At 42.1% G+C, this 22,585-nt stretch overlaps 1 protein-coding gene across 1 annotated transcript in view; it reads left to right on the top strand.

Annotated features, from left to right (window-relative positions):
* Nucleotides 1-1,686: 1,686 nt before the first annotated feature.
* Nucleotides 1,687-22,585, top strand: part of arhgef12a (Rho guanine nucleotide exchange factor (GEF) 12a) — a 40,398-nt gene continuing 19,499 nt past the window's right edge. The window contains exons 1-3 of the mRNA XM_061073548.1: nt 1,687-3,090; nt 17,286-17,306; nt 19,268-19,359. Of these exons, the coding sequence (XP_060929531.1) occupies nt 3,059-3,090; nt 17,286-17,306; nt 19,268-19,359 (145 nt within the window). The 5' untranslated portion in view covers nt 1,687-3,058. The remainder of the gene's footprint in view (nt 3,091-17,285; nt 17,307-19,267; nt 19,360-22,585) is intronic.

Raw genomic sequence — 22,585 nt, 5'->3', positions numbered from 1 at the left:
AATTGTTGTACAGTCACTTTATTGACATCTTTTCATACACACACACACACACACACACACATATATGTATGTATATACCCATATACACACACACATATTTATGAATTAGTATCTTGTAATTATGACTGATTCTACTGACTGTTACTCTGACCGCATCAGAACAGGGAAGTCATGGTTGAGAGACTGCGGTCAAGCCAGCCGCCTCTCGTGTTGTATTGTCAAACAGACAACTGTTATTTCTCGCTTGTGCAATTGATTGCACATTTAAGTTAATCGTTGTGAAGCGGTTCTGAGGGTTAGAGGAGCTCTTTTTTTCCTCAAAGTACTGACACTGTGTAGTTTTTGAGTTATCCTATGTCAAAGTCCCCTCCACAAAACAAGAATGAGCTTCTTCTGCTTTTTTACCACAAGTTCTTCATGAAACTGATATATTTGGACTACTAGTTGGACTACTGCCACAAACACTATGAAGTACTCAAAATTTGTACTTCTGTCAACAGGACAAAGCCTAAATGTCAGTCTTGTACTTGTCCTTTTAACTTGTGATCAGTGCTGGTGTTTATTGTACAAGTGTAGAGTGAGGGCAGGTCAGAGGGGAAGTGTGAAGGAAACAGACTCTGACACATACAGGACGACAGGACCTTGAATGGGCGTCTGTTCTGATCCTGGATATAATCATGCAGCGGCAGCACATCGCTCAGACGATGAACGGAGCAGGAAACATGAATCGATTATGTTATGTCTCTGAATGGATGCACAGTCGCCCACGTCTGCGAGACATGACCACGGCTTCCCTGCTCTGCTGTGCCCCGCCCACAGCCACTATCTCATCATTATGAGATACAAAGTCATGATTATGAGATAGTAGGTAAAATATAAAAAAGAGAAACTTAGTCATAATAATGGGATACTAAGTCACAATAATGAGATGCAAAGTCATAATAATGGGATACTCAGTCATAATAATGACATACTATCTTAGAGTTATTAGATACTATGTCATAATAATGAGAACCTGAGTCATAATAATGATATACTATCTCAGAATGATGGGATACTAAGTCATAATAATGACATACTAAGTCACAATAATGAGATGCAAAGTCATAATAATGGGATACTATTAAGTCATAATAATGGGATACTAAGTCATAATAATGATATACTATCTCAGAATTATGAGCTACTAAGTCATAATAATGAGAAACTAACTCATAATAATGATATACTATCTCAGAATGATGAGATACTAAGTCATAATAATGGGATACTAAGTCATAATAATGACATACTAAGTCACAATAATGAGATGCAAAGACATAATAATGGGATACTAAGTCATAATAATGATATGCAAAGTCATAATAATGGGATACTTAGTCATAATAATGAGAAAATAAGTCATAATACTGAGACACTATCTCAGAATTATGAGATAGTAAGTCCTTATCATGAGATACTAAGTCATAATAATGAGATAGAGGATTTGTATTTCCTTCATCCCAGTGGCGGAAGTGGTCTTCCACCGGTCTCACAGTGCTGTTGTGTTCCCTGTGCTCCAGTGTGATTGTGTTGTCATGTTGTGTGTAACATTGTAACGTTCAGCTGGAACGAGCTGAGTTTTCTCATCTCCCGGCGGAAGTGGTTGGTGGACGCGCTACAGGACTCCAGCAGCTAGCAGGCTAGGGCGTTGCTAGCGGCAGAAAGTGGAATTTGTGGAACCTTTTATCAAGTTGTGTCCTCGTACGAATAACGCCCGGCGTTCGGAAAAACAGCGTGTGGCGTTCCCCCCGGAGTTGTGAGCCTCCCTCGCGGTGTTTGTCCGTCGTTGTCCTCGGAGGAACGGCTGTGACTTTCCGTCCCGTTAGCTGGCCACGGAGCTAGCCTTGCTTCCCATCCACGGGAATTCTGCCGAGAAACGAGTGAATTGTGGAAACATGGAGTCACGGAGCGCTGCGCCGCGGAGCTAACCCACTTCCCCCGGACTCCCTCCTAGTCGAGGACACACACAACCACGGGGACACGTCAGAAGCCGGGCGAACATCGATGCGGGCTCGTGTACATGTATGTCTCGGTGGTCGGCCGGTTCATTGTTGTGAACGGGGAGTTTGCTTAGTTTGCACACGAAGCAAAGTTTTTCTGCTGAAAGAGCTCATCTGTTTTGTTAGCTGCTAGCTGGCGAGACTCCGCCGCGGCCAGCTCCACACAAGCGAGTGGGCTTTTTATTTCCCTTTTTTTTTTTTGTTTAAATACACAATTTAATCGGTTTCGGGTTTTTTTGACTCCAGCGTCTCGCTCATTGTGCTTACATTTTTTTTTTCTCATTTGAAAAAAAAACCGGGTAGTTTTCCTCCGCGTTTCTCCTGGTCACCGGAGACTCGTCCCCTTGCAGCCGAAAGCAGACCTCCAGGAGCCGGGGACACCAGATGGGACTGGAGGAATTCCCAGCATCTTCGGAGATCCTCTAGGCACCGAGGCCAGGCAGCCCGAGCAGGGGTGGTGGCAGACGGGACTACATCGCAGATACACGGTGTCTGTTTCACTGGGAATACAGATTGTTTACACGCAGGACATTTTCCGAGAGACGTGGAAGGCTGAAGGATTCACACGAGGAGTTCTTACATGCACGACAAACTTGTGCCAGCCGGAAGCAGTGTGTGTTCATTGGTGTTGCTAAATTATAGTTGGATGCCGGGGTTGTGATATCATCTGACTGCACAAGCTAATACGACAGAGGCCCCGATTCATGTTTTAAGCTCTGCACTGTCGATTCCTCGCTGCTACCCGATTTTTGTTTTTTGCCCAGGAGTATTGATCGAAAGATTCCGTATAGGTCGTGTCAGTATTTGGACGAGCCCTGCAACAACAACAACAACAACAGCCACCAAACAGTCTCCTCAGATTTATTTATTATCAGCACCGTCTTTTATTTTCCTCAAAATCCCTGCCTACTTCAGACGAATGCCACAGAGAAGGACGCTCCAGGGAAATCGCCTCATCGCACTCTGGAAAATGTTAAAAGGATATAATTTGCTGCAAATCTAGAACCGGAAGCCCAATGAGTGACACACAGTCCAGCTTCACTGACAGGTATACCACACAACGACTCTTTATATCCTGTTAATGCACTGTCTGCACTTCACATGCACAAATGGAGTCCTCAGAGTGTCAGATTTGGTTAAAGTTTTTTTATGTGCTTATGATGCTGATGCTGTGTGTTTTTAAAAATAGGTTTTTGCTTGGTTAGAGTGAAGCTTTTGCTTTGTGGTGATGTGCTCAGTAATAACTGTGTTATACAACCTAATTACTAAGGGAAGGACATATCTTAATGGAACCTCTGCTGATCTCAGCATGGGTAATGGAGTTCTCTGCAGACAGTAAAGTACCACTTGTCCAGAAGGCCTGCCACTGTTGGTGTGCACAGATGAACAGTCATCTGTGATCCCTGTACACCTTTCCACATCCCTATTACCACTAAGCCTTTAAAGCGAACCTTCTCCTACACCTATTAAAACAATCTCTGGATTTAGACAAGACCTCAGTCCCGTCAAGTAATCACCTTATCTGAGGCATCTGTCAACTTAAAGACTTAAAGGTTTGGACACTGTTGCTAAGACCAACAGGCTGGATGATGTGTCATGGTTGGAAGAACACACCAAGTAATACAGAGGGATCAGTCTGCAGCAGCCTGATCCATTGCGATATACTGTACATGAATATTATTTGCATCACTGAAACGCCTGATTTTGTACCTGGAGGATAAATCTGTTTCCTAGTGGCAGTGAAGCAGAGACATGCCGCTGCACCACATCAGGTCTTCCTACCTGGATCCAACATACCTTCAAGGGCGATACAGTGGAATGTGCTCTGTAGATTTTGACAGGGGGAAGCTTATTGCACAGGTTGGGAAATGAAATATCCTCATGGCTTGAGCTATAGAGGCTAAAGCCCAACCCCATTTTTTACATGACCCCCTTCCCCCACTGCAATGATGGCAACAGAAGCTGGCACCCACTGCTATTGTGGTGCTGTTTATTGTTTTGTTTGGTTCACTTTTCACTATTCAAATCATATGGCCACACCACTGAGAGTGGCAGTATTAGCCAAACCGCTGTCGATATGGTGTCTGTACTTGCCTTTACGAGGAGAATTAACTCAACTAGTACTTTTAAACAGCAGATGGTTAGCACAGACATACTCCAGATGACACCAGGAACCTAATCTCTCATGCTTTTGCTGTTCGAAAGTGCAGTGTGTTTCATATCCAGATTTGCTTGCTGCACTCGAGGGCTTGAGACAGACTGTGCTGCACAAATTTTGACTAGTCGTCCTTTGTTAAAGTCACATATGGGCGGATCTTTTTGGGTGGCCATCAGTTTTTTTGGGTTTCACAAGCTGTGACCTAAAAGCCACTGTCGTTCCTCCTAATTGAAGAGCATGATTCACTGCATTATGTTAATGAAAACCAAAATCGTGCAAACAGGGTGACAACAGGCTGTCATTGTAGGTCAGGTACATCTAGGGGGGGAGGTTGGTTGGAGTATCCCTGTATCTCTGTTGCACCAAAACGATTTGGCCTGTGATGAGAATCACTGTTTAAGATGCACTTTATTGATTGGTGGTGTTGTATGTCTCCCCCCCCCCCCCCTCTCTTGTGTGCGTCTGTAATTCCCTGTCCGTGCTTTCTCTCTCTTTCCCCCTCAGTGCGATGTGTTGTTCATTTTGTTTTCACTCGGTTGACTATGGTGGGAGTATGCACCCATCATCCATTGGGGCTGGGCCGCCAGCCGATGGGTCAGTTTAGTGTGCTGTTAGCTCTTTGTCATGGAGTTCTGCTGATCTCCACGTTTTTTTCCCACCCCCCCTCCTCTGAGGCCCTCCCGGGAAGTGGTGCTGGTGACATCACTAATGGTAAACAATGGCTTTCAGTGGGGGCAATCTGGCTGTCTGCTGTGCGCTCATCTACATGTCCACCGGTGTAGGTCAGGTACATCTAGGGCTGTCATCGGTGTTAACCAGCTTGATGAAAAATGTTGTTTCTGTGGCCAGTTATTGATAATATGTCTGCAACTAGTTTGGCCCTAATTAATTTATCATCATGTGTAATGCACGTTTGATGATGTAAGGGATTCGGCAATTACCCATTTAGTCATTATACTGTCACTTATAATGCCAACATGTCCATCACAATTTAATAGAGCTCAAAGTGATGTCTTCAGATTATTTTTCTTCACCATCATCAACAATGAAATGTAACAGAGAAAATCAACAAATCTGACATTCTTCAAACAGCAAATGTTTGGCATTTGAACAGGACACGATAATAAATCAGTTACATGATTATCAAAAGTGGTTTTGCCTTACTGCAGAGGAATTTATTTCTTCATGATTAGTGTTTCATGAATACTTCTGACAGCCAAGTCTGCTTGTATGCGTCTCCTGCGTTTGGCATCCCTCCCTGATAATGCAGTACGCCTTTACTCCATCTACTCAGCACTGATACTTGGAAAGCTGTGTCAGCTGCTCTGAGCTGTTTATAGGGTTGAGGGTGTTGTAGAGATTTTTGTCATGTTATTTTGCTTATTAAATGTTCTAACCCCTCGACAAGTCCACTCAGCTAATAATGAATTGGTGACGTGCAATTTGAAGCATGCACTAATAGGGGCAGTGGTAGTTGGGATTTGGCCACAATTCCAGCAAGATGGATGCAGGATGGTCCTTGTGGGTCCAGGCCTATCCACTGAGCCACTTGTGCCCGACCTGAAAATAAATTTTGAGTCTGTCTCAAACAAATTTTATGGAATATGGATGTTTGGTGTTTCTTCAAAAATGCAGCTGGGTCTTCAAAAGAAGACTTGCATGAAGGAAATGAACAGCACCGTATTGTATCAGTTCACTCGGGATGGATGTGGATAATTACCCCACTGACATCCTCTCAGGCTCATATCAGTCCATTATAAGCAGCAGCAACTAGTGATGCAGAACTGAGAAGCCCAACAGAGTCATCCTGTCCAAAACTCCTCCACTTTTTACTGTTGCGAAATCAGTCAATTATATCGATTACACAATGTGCAGGAGGCTGTTATCACAGGACCCACCCTGTTCCACTGTAATGTTTAAATAATGAATTATCACTTATGGTGCAGTTAGGCTTTTGTGCTATAATAGGCTTTCATTTTTGTTGAAAGACAACAGAGACTATTGCCTGTGTTGTTGAGTCGAGTAGTTGTGTCCATGAATCCAGAAGCTCTGCCTGTTATGTGCATTCTTGTTGGACTGATTTGCTGTCCACTGTAAAAAAAGGGCAAATGTCAAATCATAAATCATATTTGAGAACAAGATCCATAACCGAATGTTCTGTTGTGCACTCTGATTATGTAATAGTTCATATAATCACCAGCTGTTTTTTCTTTTGGAAGCCGCAAACAGAGGTGTCTTTCATCTGAAACCATGAATCTTTTTCAAATAGTAGAAAACAGCTGTTCAGCCTGTCTTTACAGCTACTCTAATATATTGACTTGTGACTTTACGCAGTCTTATAGTGAACTGAAAATATTTGTGTTTGAACCATTGGTTGAACAGAAATCATATTTAGTATTTTTGAAATAGTAACCTACTCCATTGCCATAGAAAGAGTGTGATTTTTTTTCCCCAGATGGTGGCGATGGTTTAAGGTCCTTGAGCTACAGTCAAGAGCAGAGATGAAATGTGAATAATTTATATACCTTAAACCTATTTATGATAGCCTATGGGCCTTTCTTCTCCATTAAAATCGTTGTTGCTGTTGTGGCTGGAGGCCTCATGTTTTCACACTGTCTGTTCTTATCTCCCATTTTCCTTGAGGGAATTTCTTCACATTTGGTTCAACCATACAAACGACTCAAAGATGAACTGGTTTGATTTTGTGGTCAGAGGTCGAGATCCCTATAACTATAACTAGAATTGGGTCCTCAAAGGTTCAGGTTACAGATACCTCCATAAAATAAGATGTTGGCCATAACTCAACTGTTCATATGCTAATTATAAAAAAAAAAAAAAATCCACTTACACGCCCTTCATAAATTATCCTCTGCCTTTGCAACATATGAGTCTATATAGACATCGATATAGACCGCAACCTGACTGGTTTGCGTAGTCACTATAATAATGTCACTATAATACTACAGTAAAAATTTTCTTATTCTAGCTGTAGGTTGTCACTTGTCAGTAAAACATCAGTTGTCAGTGATGCATCAAACACAATGCTTTGTTATTATCCACATTCTCACATTCTGAATAAGGTGGGATGCTTTGTAAATTGAATGCAGAGAGGCCCCTGTTATATCAGCTCAAGCTTCAAACTCTTTACAGAAATACCTAATTGTCTGTTTTCAAACCAAAAAATCTCAAACCTGAAATTGTGCATTGAATCACTGACCAGATTCTTAGCCTTGTTTATTTATAGAATGTAAATGGGGACCGTAAGAAGCCTCGCACTCCGATGCCACTTTGGCAGGCACACATCAACTCTCACCATACTCTGTTCACCATTTCTCTCTTTTTCATACACTCTCTCAATCGCATCAATCTTTTATTCCGTTCTTTGCTTCAATTAGTCCCTTTTTCCCCATCGTCACCACGTTTTTATTGCCCCGCAAGATTGGGAGCATTTACTATTGCATCAAATTTCATCATCCACTTCATCAGTCAAACAAGCACAAATAAAAAGTGGGCAGGGAAATTGTTAACCCATTGTGTGGTTCAGGCTGGGTCTTTATGTGTGTTTTTTAAGGATATTGATTATTCTTTTATTATCTTGGTCAAGGCTGGCTAACATAAATGGAGATGGATAAAGAGAAAGAGAGGGGTATGGGAGAAAGGAGAAAACGTGTGATGCCGCAGGGGTAGTGCTGTTGTGAGGACGGTGGAGTCTGGACATTGGCTGGGGCTCTCAGTACACAGGGAGTTGGGGTCTGTCACCCAGTTCTGTGATGCTGATGCTTGTGGACACTCTCTACAATTCGACCCTGTTAACCAAGAAAGCTCCGGGGCCCAAACATTACTTTCACTCTACAAAAGACAGGATCACAACAATGAAAGAAAAAGGGGACAAGGAAAGAGAGCTGTCATGGCCTAGTGTCACATTCTCACATGTCCATCTAAGGGTTTTGTGGCCATGAACTAGGCTACTGCCTCCAAGCCAACTATGGCTCTTGAGACACAATGATGTTCTGCAGCGCCCCATGAGATATGATGGTGGCAGTTTATCACAGGTTTATTCCTGTGTACATTCTTAATTTTACTCATTGAGTCTTTAAATGTAACAATACATATTTGTTGTAGTTCTCAGTGCACACACGTCTGCTGAGTCCTAGATATATTAGGACTATGATGGTTGATGTCTGGGACACAGAATGGTGATGCACAAATTAAATGTTGTCTCAGTGTGTGAGGAAGGGCTCCCTCTCCATGTGCATTTTTAAACATTTTGCTAATTTGATTTAATGAAGGACTCACATTTACGCGTATAGGCTTCAACAGAAACGGTGCACATTCACTTTGAATGGCGTGCCATCATGCATTGCAGTATTGCATCGTGGCTCTGTGGCGTTGTGTTGCTCAACCTTTCATGCTGCAGCCGAGGCACCAGCCAATCCAATCACCTAATTGCCATAGAAGACACCGAGGCAGTTGATGAACCTGTTGTGTGTTTGTCTGATTGTGGATTTTATAATATATGTACCTCTTTTTAGCATTGCATTGATAACAATCACGAAAGCCAGTTGTGTGTCCCGAGCATCTAACAGTGATTGCTATCATGGTGACATTAGAGCCAACACCAAGGATCAGGCATGCCCCCCCCCCTCATACGTGTGAGTCCAGCGTCTTGTGCCCCTGCCACAGTGTCAGTGATTGTAATGTGTGACGCGGGCTGTGCTTGTCTAAGAATAAGTAATAATAATTCATGATGATGCATAATGAATCATGCTGGGTTACTGATTGCATTTCTGTGGTAATGCATGTAATAATAATAATTCAAAGCTAGGGCAGCATTTGAATACTGATGTAGACCTTGATTGCTATGGCAACGGTCAAAGCTTTGAGGCATTCAGGTCAGCCCTGGAGGAGATGCTGCGTTGTAGGGAGAGATCCGCAACTTGCTGCTGCACTGTGATTAATCTTGAGCTGTGTGTTTCTGCTGATTCAGAGATGACTAGACAGTATAACACACCCCTACTTATACTCTACAAGAACCAGTATCGTGACACCAGTTCAGCTGAGTGGAAGACACTGCTTTCTGAATGAGGTGAAATCCCTTAGATAGCCAAAAGGCAGAACAGTGAAAGGAATGTGAGGAAGAGAGATTATATTATTAAACCTTTGCTACAAGAATCCTATGTGTGGGTATTCATGTTGTCCCATGAGGACATTCATGACATACTGTTTCCCTTAGTGATGAATCACTCAGAATATTAAGTATCATCCTGCTTTCACCAAGCTAGAGTTTTTTGTGCTAAGTATAGGGTAATAGATGGAAAATTTGATAGCTTTGGGGAGAATGAAGTGTCAGTAAAGTGCTTTTACTTCAGGTTGCATCAGCTCAAATCTCATCATGGGTCTGCCTCTAAAAGCTGTTAATACATCATTGTGTGTATGACTTGTTATCCTGCAGGGATCTGGAAGTGCGTCATTTCAGGTGTCAATGGCAGACACTTAAACATACCTCACAGTTTAGTCCTAAAATTGTCCCAATCTCCCAAAAAAACCCGACCTGAACTGAAGAGGGAATTGGTGCATTACAAGTAGGCTTGAGGGGTATTCTCAGTTGAGAGAAGTTATTCATTGATTAAAAGAGAAAGAAAGTTCTCTCGTTTGTTGCAGGGTCCACAACCAGCAGCAGTGGGGACATGGTAGCATGTTGAAGCCCTTCCTTTGCTTTCCCAGTGCTGGAGGACAGCAGACAGCATAGCGTGAAGAAATGTCTATCCCCCGGCCCTCATGTTAGGAATCCTGATGAGGTTTATTGGGGCAGAAAGGGCACCGTTTTCCCCCTGAGGCTGTAGCTTGAGCTCCAGAGCTATTGCTCTTGTCTTTCTAACACGCACCACACCTCTCTCTCTCCCTCTCCCTCCCTCCCTCTGTCTGTCTGAGTGTCTCTTGCTTTCTCTCTCATTCACTCACTTCACACTCTTCTCAAGTCTCAGTATACACCATGCTCCATGGTTGCAAAGTCACATGTTGAGGGTGACTTCATTGTGCTTATTGGTAGACTGCACAGTAGTACAGAGAGTGCTGTTAGAGAGTATCACTGTGTGGGTGTAAACTCTTTCCCAGTGGCAGGGAGTGGAAAGCAATGACGCCATACAGACTGTGTGTGTGAGTGCACCCACATTGTGTGACTCAGGTGTGTAGATTAGATAACAAGCTGTGGGAGTGTGTCCTCTCCCGTTGGCAGGCTGCAGACGTGAATCAGGCTGTTGAAGAGGCTGTGTAACGACACAATTGAGATAGAATCACAGATCCAATTTTAAAGCGGTGGCATGAATGGCTGCCTGGTGGAAAAGATGATTGCCAGTTCCATAAGCTACTTGGCCGGCCAGTGGCATGACTCGGCACAAAAACCAGCTGAGGACATTTGTGCTGTCACCATCGTGCTACACTCCAAACCTGCAAGGATTTCCAGTATAATATAACATCCTAGAATGTGTTGCAGTGTGCAAGGCTGTGTTGTACATTACCTCCTGGAATGGAACACACCTCAGTCTGATCTCTGCAGCCTGCAGGCAACTCCCAAAACCTCTCCCAGTTTCAGACAAGGCCCCACCTCTCCCAGCCCAACAACACCTGTGCTGTGATTTGTGCAGCTCTGCCTCTGCCAGGAGTCTCCAGATTACTGCAGCGACTGTATTACAGCACAAGTTGTTGTAGCAGTGTCCGACAGGGAAAAGTCTTGTTAGTTTATCAAGCATCCAACTCCTCGTTTTCTTAGCTTGGACATAGCCTGCCAACTCTAATGGCACTTTCACAAGTACGGATGAAAAGTAGTTGACAACCCAATTAAATGCCCTGTTCTTTATCCAACATCCGCCTCCAGTGACACGATCACAGTTGGACAGGTTGACGAAGGTCTCTTCACTTCCCTGCTGTATATGCAAGGAAACATGTACATAACCTCGGTTTGCTTAAACCAAATAATGTTGTTTTTAGCCAGTCTGACGATACAGATGTGTCTGTTGTCAGAGTGTTTGTGTTTGAAAGGGAGAGGAAGAGATCAAAGCCAGGAAGGCCTGAGTGAATCAATGCGCTACGTGCAGCTTCACAGTAAAATAAGATTTTACCCATTTGAAAAGAATCGATGTGTTGGTCAAGTTGTTATTACAGAGATGGCCACAAATAAATGCGTTTGCGGGAAACACTGAGATGTGTAAATATATTTTTCATAATGAAACCATCGCAGCTGAGTAGGTGTTCCATCAATGTGTTTTCAAGGATGTTCCCACTTGTGACCTTATGCATCCCAGCTCACCTCTGAATGTGGTCTGATTCATTGGATCTCAAATGCATCCTCAGTTCAATCCCACCTATGCTTAGGTCCTGTTCTGTCTGTAAAACTCCTCTGTTTTGTAAATCTGTGCTTCCAGTGCGGCGCGTCTGCTGGATTTGAAGATGATCATGATCGTGTGATAGTCAGAGCCTGGTTGTCACCCGCTCTGCGTCAGAGATTTGCATGAAGTTGAGACTTTCTCAACTTTCCCCTGTAGTGTAGTCGGGTGCCTTTTGAGTCTGTTGAGCTCAGTGGGGAACAGCAACCATTGATATCCTACGTTTAACACACCAGTATGAGGTGTCTATTTTGTGTTTTTTACCTATTAAACTTGAGTTATCTGTCTGTGCCTGCTTAGATTTATTCCAAGAAAAACTAAGGATAACCTAAAGTGTTCCCCTGAATTTTGCACAAGTTGGTGTAGGTCCTTATTGTTTACTATTTTCTTTCCTCTTCAGTTTGGGAGACCCTTTCACAGTCATGGCTGTGTGTCAGAACTCCTGCTCCCTCGGGGCTGTTCGTCCCTCCCTCTTTCACTACTTTTTCTCTCTCCATGTCTGGTCTGGTCCCGGCCTCTCTCTCTACCACTGTTACTGCAGTTGGCCCAGCTCTGCCACAGTTTTCCATCAAAACACCAAACCTCAATGGAGCATTCAAGCCCAGGCCCGCTCCACCGCTGCTGCCCCTCCCTCTCATCCCACCCTGTTCTGACTCTGCCTTCTCTCCCTTTCTCCCTCCCTGCGTATTTAATGGCTCCGTCCAGGAAGAAGTCCTAACTCAAACTTAAAGACTTGTACAGCGAGATCTGAAGTATTATATGAACTGAGGGAAATTGATTCTTAAGTTGTGTCTGTATGTTCTCAAAGGGAAACGTTAGCAGAGTTTCTGTTACATCTACTTATAATTTCTAGTCAAAAATGTTTTTAAAACTTGAACTGATTTAGTAAAACAACTGCATCACAGAGATTGACACGATCCCAAATTGTTATATATATTTTTTTTTTTTTAAATTGCAATGCAGAGAAATCAATTTTCCTATTGGCTATTGATCTAACTTGAATAATTAAGGAATACAAATCCAATTTTGTAGTGAGTGATATCAATGATTGTTTTGGATGTTTCACTGTTCTCAGTTATCTTACGCTGCACATTAGTATTTATAATAGTGTTGTATAAGGGTAATAGCATTTAAGTAGTAATGTAGTACTACTTGTAGTAGAAGTGTCATAAGTATACAGTAGAACAATTAACTACTATTGCCTACTGGACAAGAGAGTCCCTGCTGATGTTTAACCATTGTGATAGTTCACTTGAAATTTACTGTGAAGTTATATAAGCAATGGCTGTGTCAGATAGATGTAGAAGACATCGACACAGAGGTCCAGAGAGTTCGTGGTGATAAGAGCATCGACCGTGTCAGGGTGCTGTGAACATGATCACGTGATCTCCGCAGCAGGGTTAATACGTCACTTCCTGCCTCTGTCTGCTCCACCTCTCGCCTGAATAACGTGGAGGATTTGTTGCTGTTGTGAATGCATTCTGTGCAGAGAACCTCCCGTTGTGTTGTGCATGTGTGAAAGCAAAACTGCGGGTTAAGTCCATAGCCCATATTCTGGATTTGAAACATGAATACGACAGTGAAAAGTCTGAGAAGAGGCACATACTCACAATTCAGTCTGTTGATCTTTTCTACGACCATGACTAACTTTGGACAGTCAGTCTTTGGCTACTGTTAAGAATGCATGTTGACAGGGCCTTCTGGTTGCTCGTCTGTTGAAGCCTGTACCATATGTCATGGCTGAGTCCTCACCACAGCAAACCTGAATTTTAATCCAGACCAGGCCCCTGGCTGCATGTCATCCCATTCCCTCTAATCTAAAAAAACAAAAACAGAAATACCTTTCAAAGAATGCATGCTGTCGTAAGCAATGAGCCAAAGGTCTATAACAAACGAAAATAACCTGTTTAAAGCACATTATAATACAGAATTGTTTTAAAGCGAGAAATGAATCGGTACGGTTCTCACACCGTACACAAACTCTAATACCAGTCATTACTATTAGGCTACAGACGATGAACTAGAATAAATATAATGTTAACAAAGAAGTTGTTTCAGTATCTTTACATGTAAAGCTGCTTTGCTGCATCTCTCAGACCTCAGCTGGAGATTACTTTTGTTCGTGCGTCTCTTTTATATTGACTTTTACCCTTATCCACCACATTGTTAACCTCACGTTTAGCGTAGCAAATGTCTCCAATTGTGCATACGCTGTGTGTATAATGCACTAATGAATGTGTTGTAGCTTTGCAGTTTACCGAATCTCTTTCCAATCCCTCTGGTTGACACTAAATCTATCAGTGCAGGTCAGTGCAGAACAAGTTAAACAAGGAAATGCAACTGATGTGGTAACTGTGTCCTATTCTGTCTGAACCACCAGCACGAGTTAAGATGTCAGCTTTGATCAGCCTAGTGCAAGTATGTGTTTATCAGACCATTAAATACCTGTGAGCCTGCAGCAGCCACGGTCAGAGACATTAGGTTTGCTCAAGGTGACTGTGACCCAAGAAAACACTTTTCTGGCCATAAAAGAAACATTCATGCAAATTGGCGGTGTCACAATACACTGGTATTGACATGATATGATATAAAAAGGGACACATTGATATTATGTAAGAACACACACCACAGCACTTCCTGAATCATTTCCTTTATTGTCACCATGACACAGTCTGGGTCCCACTCCAACACAATAAGTATTAGTATTTTCTAGTATTGAGTGTATAGTTATTTATTGCTATATTTATTGATGTGTTACAGTTATTCAACACCATATCTTTTTTAATACGATTTAAAAATCTATTTCTTTGTCACAGCATCGTCCATATTTACAGCATTTTCACCGTCATGGCTGTTACTTTGTGTTCTATAAGAATCGTTTGGTTCGTGGGTCAAATGTGTGAACACTTACAAGTAGCCTGACAACCAACGTGACAAACTGCACAGTCACTACATAAATCAGACATAATGATTTAGTTGTAGCAGCGTTGCCATCATACAGGCTATGTTCTACAGAGTATTTTGTTGGGCATTTAGTGGTAATTATCAGAATCAATATTTTAAATTAGCCCTTTTTATAAATTCCTCATTTTCAGTCAGGCAATACTTGAATGATAGTAATGCTCTTTATCGATTTCACTTGTGTAATTTCTGTCACAGTAACTGAGCAGGTACTCAATGTAGTTGGTCATAGAAAGCACAGCAGTGACTATGTTTTGCCCCAGGAGATTTAAATTAAATAACTTTAATAATGTTTGTGTAACTGACGATGCTGTAAAGACTTCACGGTGTGTGTGTGTGTGTGTGTATATGTGCATAAGGGGGGCATATGGGGATATCTGATAAATGACTTGTTTGTCAGGTTTTACCCCCCGTGCTCAACATTGCTTGTTTAGCGTGAAAATCAATTTGAGAGTGGCACTGTCATCCACTGAGGCAGAAAGTCGTCGTTCGAGAGAACAGCATTATGAGCGTTGGAAAAGTGGTCGTGAAGAATCACACCCAGACCTTTTAAAGCAGGCTTTACAATAATCCAGATCTCGTTCATGGGCAACAAGGGAACTGGGACTTTAACTGTGGAGGGCTGGAGTGGCATGTTGGTGAAGTTTCACCAACATTCAGCCGACGTGTACAGTTTCAAGTTTCTGTGCTGCTGCTGCGGGATATTTTTAGTTAGCCATTTAGAAATACTACCTATAATTTCAGAAAAGTTCCTAAATCGTATATTATAATGGTTAAAATCCAACCCTGTTTGATATCTTTGAGACTACAACAAGCCCTGCCACTTTAGCTTATTATGAAAAATGATTTCCTCTTCTTCTGATGACCTCTTTTTTAGTAAAACTGCCAAAATATCCAGGCTTTTCCCTTTGCTACGCCACTCTTTCTAAACTTTCCTCCTGTTTTAACTAGTGCACAGTGTTCTTCTAACTTGTGTCTCAGTCTCTTACTGTATCTCTTACACCTCATCTGTCACTACTCAGGCCTTTTCAATCTCCCTGTCCTTGTTTCATGCTCTAATCTTTCATCATGACTTCTTTTGTCCCTCTCCCGTGTCTTAGGCAAGTCCTATCATGTTTGGTGTTAATGTGCACAGCTGCTATTAAAACTTACTATAGGATTAGAGCATTATTTCTGAAAGCAAGGCTCTCAACTCTAGTTAAGCGGACTCTGGATGTTATCCAGAGTGATGCATCATCCAGCCCAATAGAACTTGGTTGGACTGTCATGTTTTCATTTGTTCCTCCATGATCCACCAAGAACAACATCTGGGTGCTCGGTTTTGCCGTCCCAGTTAGATGTGTGTTTATGTGCTGACTTTTCCATCTCTCCAAGTCCGAGGTTTCTTAGGGAGTGGGTTACTTAAAGCTAGGTTTTTTTTTTCTGCTGAAGCCTCTGGAACTTATTACAGTCTGAGGCATTTTCATAAACGGGCCATTCAGCTGCCCCTGCAAGGGTCTGAATGGGACACTGTCGCCAGGAGAAAGAGAGTTAATGTGTGCTAGTTAGTCGTGAGAAGGAAGACTGCTGTTCTAAATGGCTAAACAATTCTTTCTGTATTCCTCTATTATAATACATTGTGTCTAAAAATTGTAAAGAGTGCTGGTGCGGTTTACACCCATTTCCTGTTGTATTTGTCTTATTTTGCATTCACAAAGCATACAGTAGATCATGTTCATAAGTTCTAAATGTTAAACAGCTTGAAATTATCAGTGTTACACAGAGTAAAGACGCCCTGAATAAAGAGATGTGGGCATGGAAATAAAATCTGGAAATGAATTTACTTTAATGGGATTATTTCCTGGCTGAGACATCAATCTCTTCCATGTTACACAATAAAACATCATAAAAAAACAGGGTCTAAATTTAGAATTAACTGTGTAACAATATAACTTTCGACCCGATGGAAGTGGTTTTTATTACAACATGAAGAAGAATGGCATAACATGGCTCCCTCTGACTGTAGAGAAACCTCCAACAGCAATAAAGTTGAGCTGAGTGCCGCCTAAATAACTACATCAGTGTTCAGGAGATTTTCTGTACAAATAAAATAATAATTTCTATCAGTCTTCTTAAAGTCTCTCAATGACTCACAGAAATCCTAGACGTAGAATTCTTTAGAACTTTGTGTGTATGAAAACACTCTGAGCTACTTTTGAGTCTTTAATGCTGCGTCCGAAAGATGGAATCCAACACCTGCTGTGGGAATTAACACTGTAGTGTTGGCTTGAATCCACAATTTTCCTTCATGGTGGCTTTGCACAGCAGGTCAATCCTTAAATCTCAAACTTCCCGTAAAACAATACCTTTTCCAAATGTGGCGATGATTATCCTACATTTTCCAAATCCCTACATTACTTAAGTGGCAGCAGTCGGTCTCAGGGCAGGCTGCCTCCAAGGAAACAGGCCACGGATGTGATTACGATATGATTATTACAGTCAATTTGTGATGTCTGTCAGTAACTAAATCATGGCACACGCAGCTGAGATCTGAGGACATTTGACCTGGAAAAGGCTTTAATCTGCAGCGGAAGATCTCTGGTTTTTGAGCAGGATTATCATGTTTACCACTATGTGGGTCTCGGAGGGAAGCCGTGAGCTCAGCATCTTGTTTTCCACCCTGCATATTGGCAAATACAGCCATTAATAGTGTGACATGTAATTCCTGTGAGATACTGATGGTCATTCTCTTCTACGTTGCAGGTTTCCCAAGAAAGCAAACAGGTAAGCGTTTTTTATTTTCTTATATTTTATCGTGGGGACATGCATGCTTATGAGTATGTAATCCTGTGGCAACACACACATGCACAGAGTTCCAGAAGAGGGAAATGAGGCAGGTTTTTACTAGGCCTGGTGTGCTGCAACACAGAAGTCTTCAGAGTTTGTACCAAACATAGCCCTCACTCTACCCCCCTCACTCATGTGCACACACACACACACGCACACACACAGTGACTGACAAAGGGGTCCCTCTTCTAAGGGCGGCCCATCACCGCCTTTCACTGTGAACAGAACAGTGGCCTTTCACAGTTGGGGCCGGTATAGGCAGAGACAGCCATACACAGCCTCCCAAGGTTCAAGCCGGAGTCTGGCCTTGTGGCACCTCCTCTGAGGAGTGTCCTTTCTCTGGCCCTGCTCTCTGGGGCACTCAGCAGAGCGGCTCCACATCCTCTCTGGCTGTCACATTATACAGTAGACACACTCGGCATGATTCATACACTCAGAGCTGCTTCACTATTCTCGATGATAAAGTGAACAATTGTTGGTTCTGTGCGTCGCTGTAATTCCACACGAATCTTCTCTTGCCTGCAGTGTGTGTATATAACGGGTAGTATTACGCGGAGATGCATACTTTGCAATGAATGTACAAAAAATGTTATGGACAAATGACGACTGAATGACGGAAAGTAAAGTATATCAGGGTTTCCCCCAGAAAACTTGCTAAGCCTGGTGGTAGGGCTGCTAGAAGGCACCCGCGGGGGGGGGTTGAGTCGGATTTTGAGCTGGACACCATTGTTTCTTATACTCTAAACATGTTGCACTTTGTTTAATATGCACACCTAACTTTTTTATTTTGATAAGGGGTTAAATAGATACTTTGATATCTTTTTGAGTTGCACTGCTGACTTAACTTATAAGACCTCTTTTTTATTTATTTTTATCACGTTGGAGTTGCTAGTTTAAACCTACAGTTTTGCACTTTAATATTTGAGCCTTTGTTTACATTTTGTTTTGTGCTGCATTATATGGTGACATACAGTTTGTTGTTATCAAAATAAAATTAACTGAATTGAAATGGTCAATTTGATTTTTTGGGAGGAAAATTAATCGTTTAGATTAATCGACTAATCGATAAAATAGTCGTCAGATTAATCGATAGAAAAATAGTCGTTAGTGGCAGCCCTACTTAATATTAAAAAATATTCAAGTTTGCTGTGAACATAGCAGTCAGGCCTCTTATTTCAGAAACAATGAACCATAACAGTTTGGTTACCAATAAAAGATAAGCGTACTACTTCTTTGCTTTCAGCCAGCTACTCAAACAGACAAGCAACAAAATAACAAACAAACAAAATACACAGGCAAGTGTCGGCCTAATTTGAAATAAATTAAACACAGAACTTTGTAGGGCTATTTGAGTCCTCCTCATATTTGTGGAAAATGTATGAAATAAGAAGTACCCTATTTTTAAATAAATAAAACCAAATAGCTGCAGCCTAATCGTGTAACGGACTAGGTTTATGTTTATGTTCGGTTTTGACTTATGTTCAGTAAAACACTGTGTTGAAGGAGCGTTCTGATGTCTGAGGATCAGTGAAGGCGACGTATGTTCAGTAAAACACTGTGTTAAAGGAGCATTCTGTTGTCCGAGGGTCAGTGAAGGCGTCTGGGTGGGACATGTGACTGTTTGGACCAATAGGATGGTTGCTTGGGGATCGGGGCCATGTCTGTGATCGGGGCTCAATGAGGAAGTGAAGTGTTGTTGATGTGCGCGAGTGACGGATTTTTTTTTTTTTTTTAAATAAAAAAAACATGCGACGCTTAGCCTGGCGGGGGGGGGGAGTAAGGCCTGGCGGCCCGCCAGGCCTATACAGCACTGGGGGAAACCCTGTATATATAGGACAAATGCCACCGTTTTGTAGGTTCACCTTTTCTCATGAGTGTTTCTCTCTCTCTCTCTCTAGAACCAGCAGCATTCTCAGTAAAGACCATCCCCCAGACAAGAAGCCCAGAAGTGACAAAACCTCACTTCCCTCCAATGAGTTTGACCCTACAGGTAACTTTCCGCCTTCCCTTTCAGTCTCATACTCACATTCTGTTTTTTTTTTTTCCCACTCTGTCTCTTTTTTTCCATCCTCTTCGTCTATCTCTCTCTGCATCGCTTCATCTGACTGCCTCATATGTTTTTGTCTGTCTCCTTCTCACTCATTTATTTCCAGCTCTCTTTCTCACTCTTTCTAACACACACACACAAGCGGTCTCATAACACAAAGGTGCTCATGATGGTTTGGACAAGCCATGCTGTGATGATGAAAGGTGATGTGTGTGTCTTTCCCTACGCTTTGTGTTATAGATGCATTTGACTTGTGTGGTTTTGTCACTGGAGCCTAACAATATTTATTTTGTTCTTTGATCTGTTTTCTAAAAGTTGTCTCACCTCTGGACATTATAATATGATAAGCAAATCTGTATCATCCGAGTCACAACTGCACTATACTGCAGAAGAGTCAGTTGTGGATGAAGTACTCAATCACACATTTTACTTACAATTCACAATACAATTCACAACTGAAGTACATTTTTGACAGCTAAATTGTCAAAAATGTACTGTAAAATAAAAGTACCACATTGACCCATTTAACCCAAGTACTTGCTTTTAGGTAAACTAATTAAAAGTAATTGCCGATTGTCTAATGCAAAGGTAAATTAGATGCATGAAAAATGTACTGAGGTACGGTAACTACCCCTGAGGCAGAATCCTATGACACATAACATGATGTTTTAAGCTGATGAGCACTGAAAGGTTTGATCACAGGAACTTAAAACCTGCAGTGTCATGTTTATTGTCCACATGGTTCCTACATAAATCTGTGCATTGTGGGTTTTGACTGCTTAAAATTGTTGGGTGGTCTCAGTACATACTTGACTGGTACACAAACAGCCTCAAAGCCTGTTATGCACTCCAGCTTGCAGGTTTATTGCAGGGTGAAATAGTGAAGGTCGGGTTCAGAAACAGACTATTTTGTTGCAGTGACACTCCCTGTTTGAGTTGCCACAAATCAGGACAGCATGATTTGAGATATGGCTTCTGTTTTCAAAACAAAAAAAGAAAATCCCTGCACCACATGGGGGCTTATCTCTGTATGATGCAACAGGAACATAGAGAAGATGTGGTCTCTCAGTGGTTACACAACAAGACGTGCACGGCCTGTTTGTAGCACCACACTAAAACCCTTTTCCATGTATTTCTCTGATGGTTTTAACAATGTTTGGAAAGAGGCAGGGATTAAACGAATAGCACGATAGCAATAGAGAAGGAGAGGGCGATTCCGTAAAATGCTAGATTATTATATGTTTCATGTTTAAATGTATGTCATGACATTCTGCATGCCTGCATGATGTTGTATGATCAATATTTCTGTTTGTCTCTTTCTAGTTATCTGCAAGTTGCATGAATCTTTTCCTAGATTTTCTCCTGGTTGCCTTTTCTACCATAATTTAGTGACTGGGATCATACGGGGACGGCAGGAGTAGTCAGATACTCTGGAAATGGATGTTAAAACCGAGATTAACATTTCCGAATGAGTGGATTAAGGGCAGCTATTTGGTAGCTTTTGAAAGTTTTAGTATACTTAACATTTGTATTACCTTTTATCATAGTTGGATGAATAATGGGTCTTCCTCACGTATGAGGTGTACCTTTTGTTTTTACTTTTATGATCTTGTATACCACAACTTAAAATAAAATGCAGTGGCACCAGCTACTGCTAATTATATTATAATACAAAGGCACATTTTAAGTGTCCAGTTCTGTTGATATTAGCAAACAATTATCAATTGTTTTCCACTGCATTTGTATTATTATTTAGTCTAAACTGCACTTAAAACCCTTGTAATCAGGATTTTGATGTTTTGGAAAAAATTGGGTCTTTTTGTTTTTAAGTCACCATGAATACGTAGAGTGACCTCTATAGGAGTGGGGGTATTTAAGAAAGGAAACTAAGCAAGTTAATTTTTAGTGACTGCACTCCTGCCTGTCCCAACCATTGTGTTTTTATTAAACAAGCTTTTTGTTCATTTAATTTTCTTCTCCCATGATTGTTTCTTCTTCATGATTTTCTCTTTCCTGTTTTGTGTTTCCTTTCCTTGTGTTTGTTCTTGTTTTTGTTTGTGCTTGTGTGTATGTATGTGTGTGTGTATGTGTGTCTGTCTGCTGCTGTGCTGTCTGTGCTGTGGTCTGCGTGGTGGGGGCTGTGAGCAGAAGCTCTGGTGGTGCAGAAGAGTGGCAGCAGCAGTCTGCTAGCAGAGGGGAAGCCTGAGTCCTGTGGTAAGATGCTCCTGCGGGAATGGCTGGTGTGACAACTAGCATCTGTACATGCTTCAGACCCTGGTGTGAAATTGCCCCTGATTTAAAACAGAGCGATAGCAATAACTTTTTCTATTTATCTAATTAATGTAATGATTGGAATATAAGGCTGCACAGTTACAGGTCTGATTTCAGTGCTAATTAGTGTCAAGAGATCAACTCAACTCTGGAACTGTGGAACCAAGGATGTGCTTTAACACAACTAAAGGCTCTTATATACTACTACGTGTCCGTTTCTCGGAGAGTTCTCAGCAGGGGGCAAAGACTCTTTTTGATTTTTACTTCTCCGTCAGTCTACGTCCGGAAAAAATTCACCGCCAAACCCATAGGTGGCGCAACGGAAGACGAGCTCAGAGAAGCCTACCCCATTTGGGAAGAAGAAGTCCACGTGTCTCTGTTGACATGTTAGCTTGCGTCCCACACACTGAACCATGGCAACTAACAGAACTAAATAAAGTGACACCCAGCGGGTCAAAATGCTGATGTAATCGTTTCTTAGCGCAGCGGTTCCCCGGTCTTGTTTCCGAACTGTGTTGCTGATTCCACAGCTTGAATCTGCTTGAGGCTACATGTAGCTAGAAGCTACACGGACCTAGCTCCCCCCAGCTTCCACACACAGTCAGCAGGGACTCCCGACACTAACTACTACTATCCAGTGTTTGCTTCTAACCTGACGGTATTATAGAAACAGTGTCATGATAGAAGTGGAATTAAAGTCGTGACGGCGGGTTCTTGCACTGTTACCACCGCAGTTAGCATGGTGGCTAGCCTAGCCCGCTAGCCTAGCCTGCTAGCGCCGTTTTGAAAGCTCGTTATAACCGTCTGTGACCGTGCACACATGCCCTCAGTGCTCGAACGAGCCACCGTCAGCCGGACAACTCCGCTGGCTTAACACACACGTCACATTAATCGTAGA

Source organism: Limanda limanda, chromosome 6 (assembly GCF_963576545.1).
Source record: "Limanda limanda chromosome 6, fLimLim1.1, whole genome shotgun sequence".
Taxonomy (NCBI): Eukaryota; Metazoa; Chordata; class Actinopteri; order Pleuronectiformes; family Pleuronectidae; genus Limanda; species Limanda limanda.
Note: the sequence above shows the minus strand (reverse complement) of the source record. Positions and strands in the feature narration are given on the sequence as shown.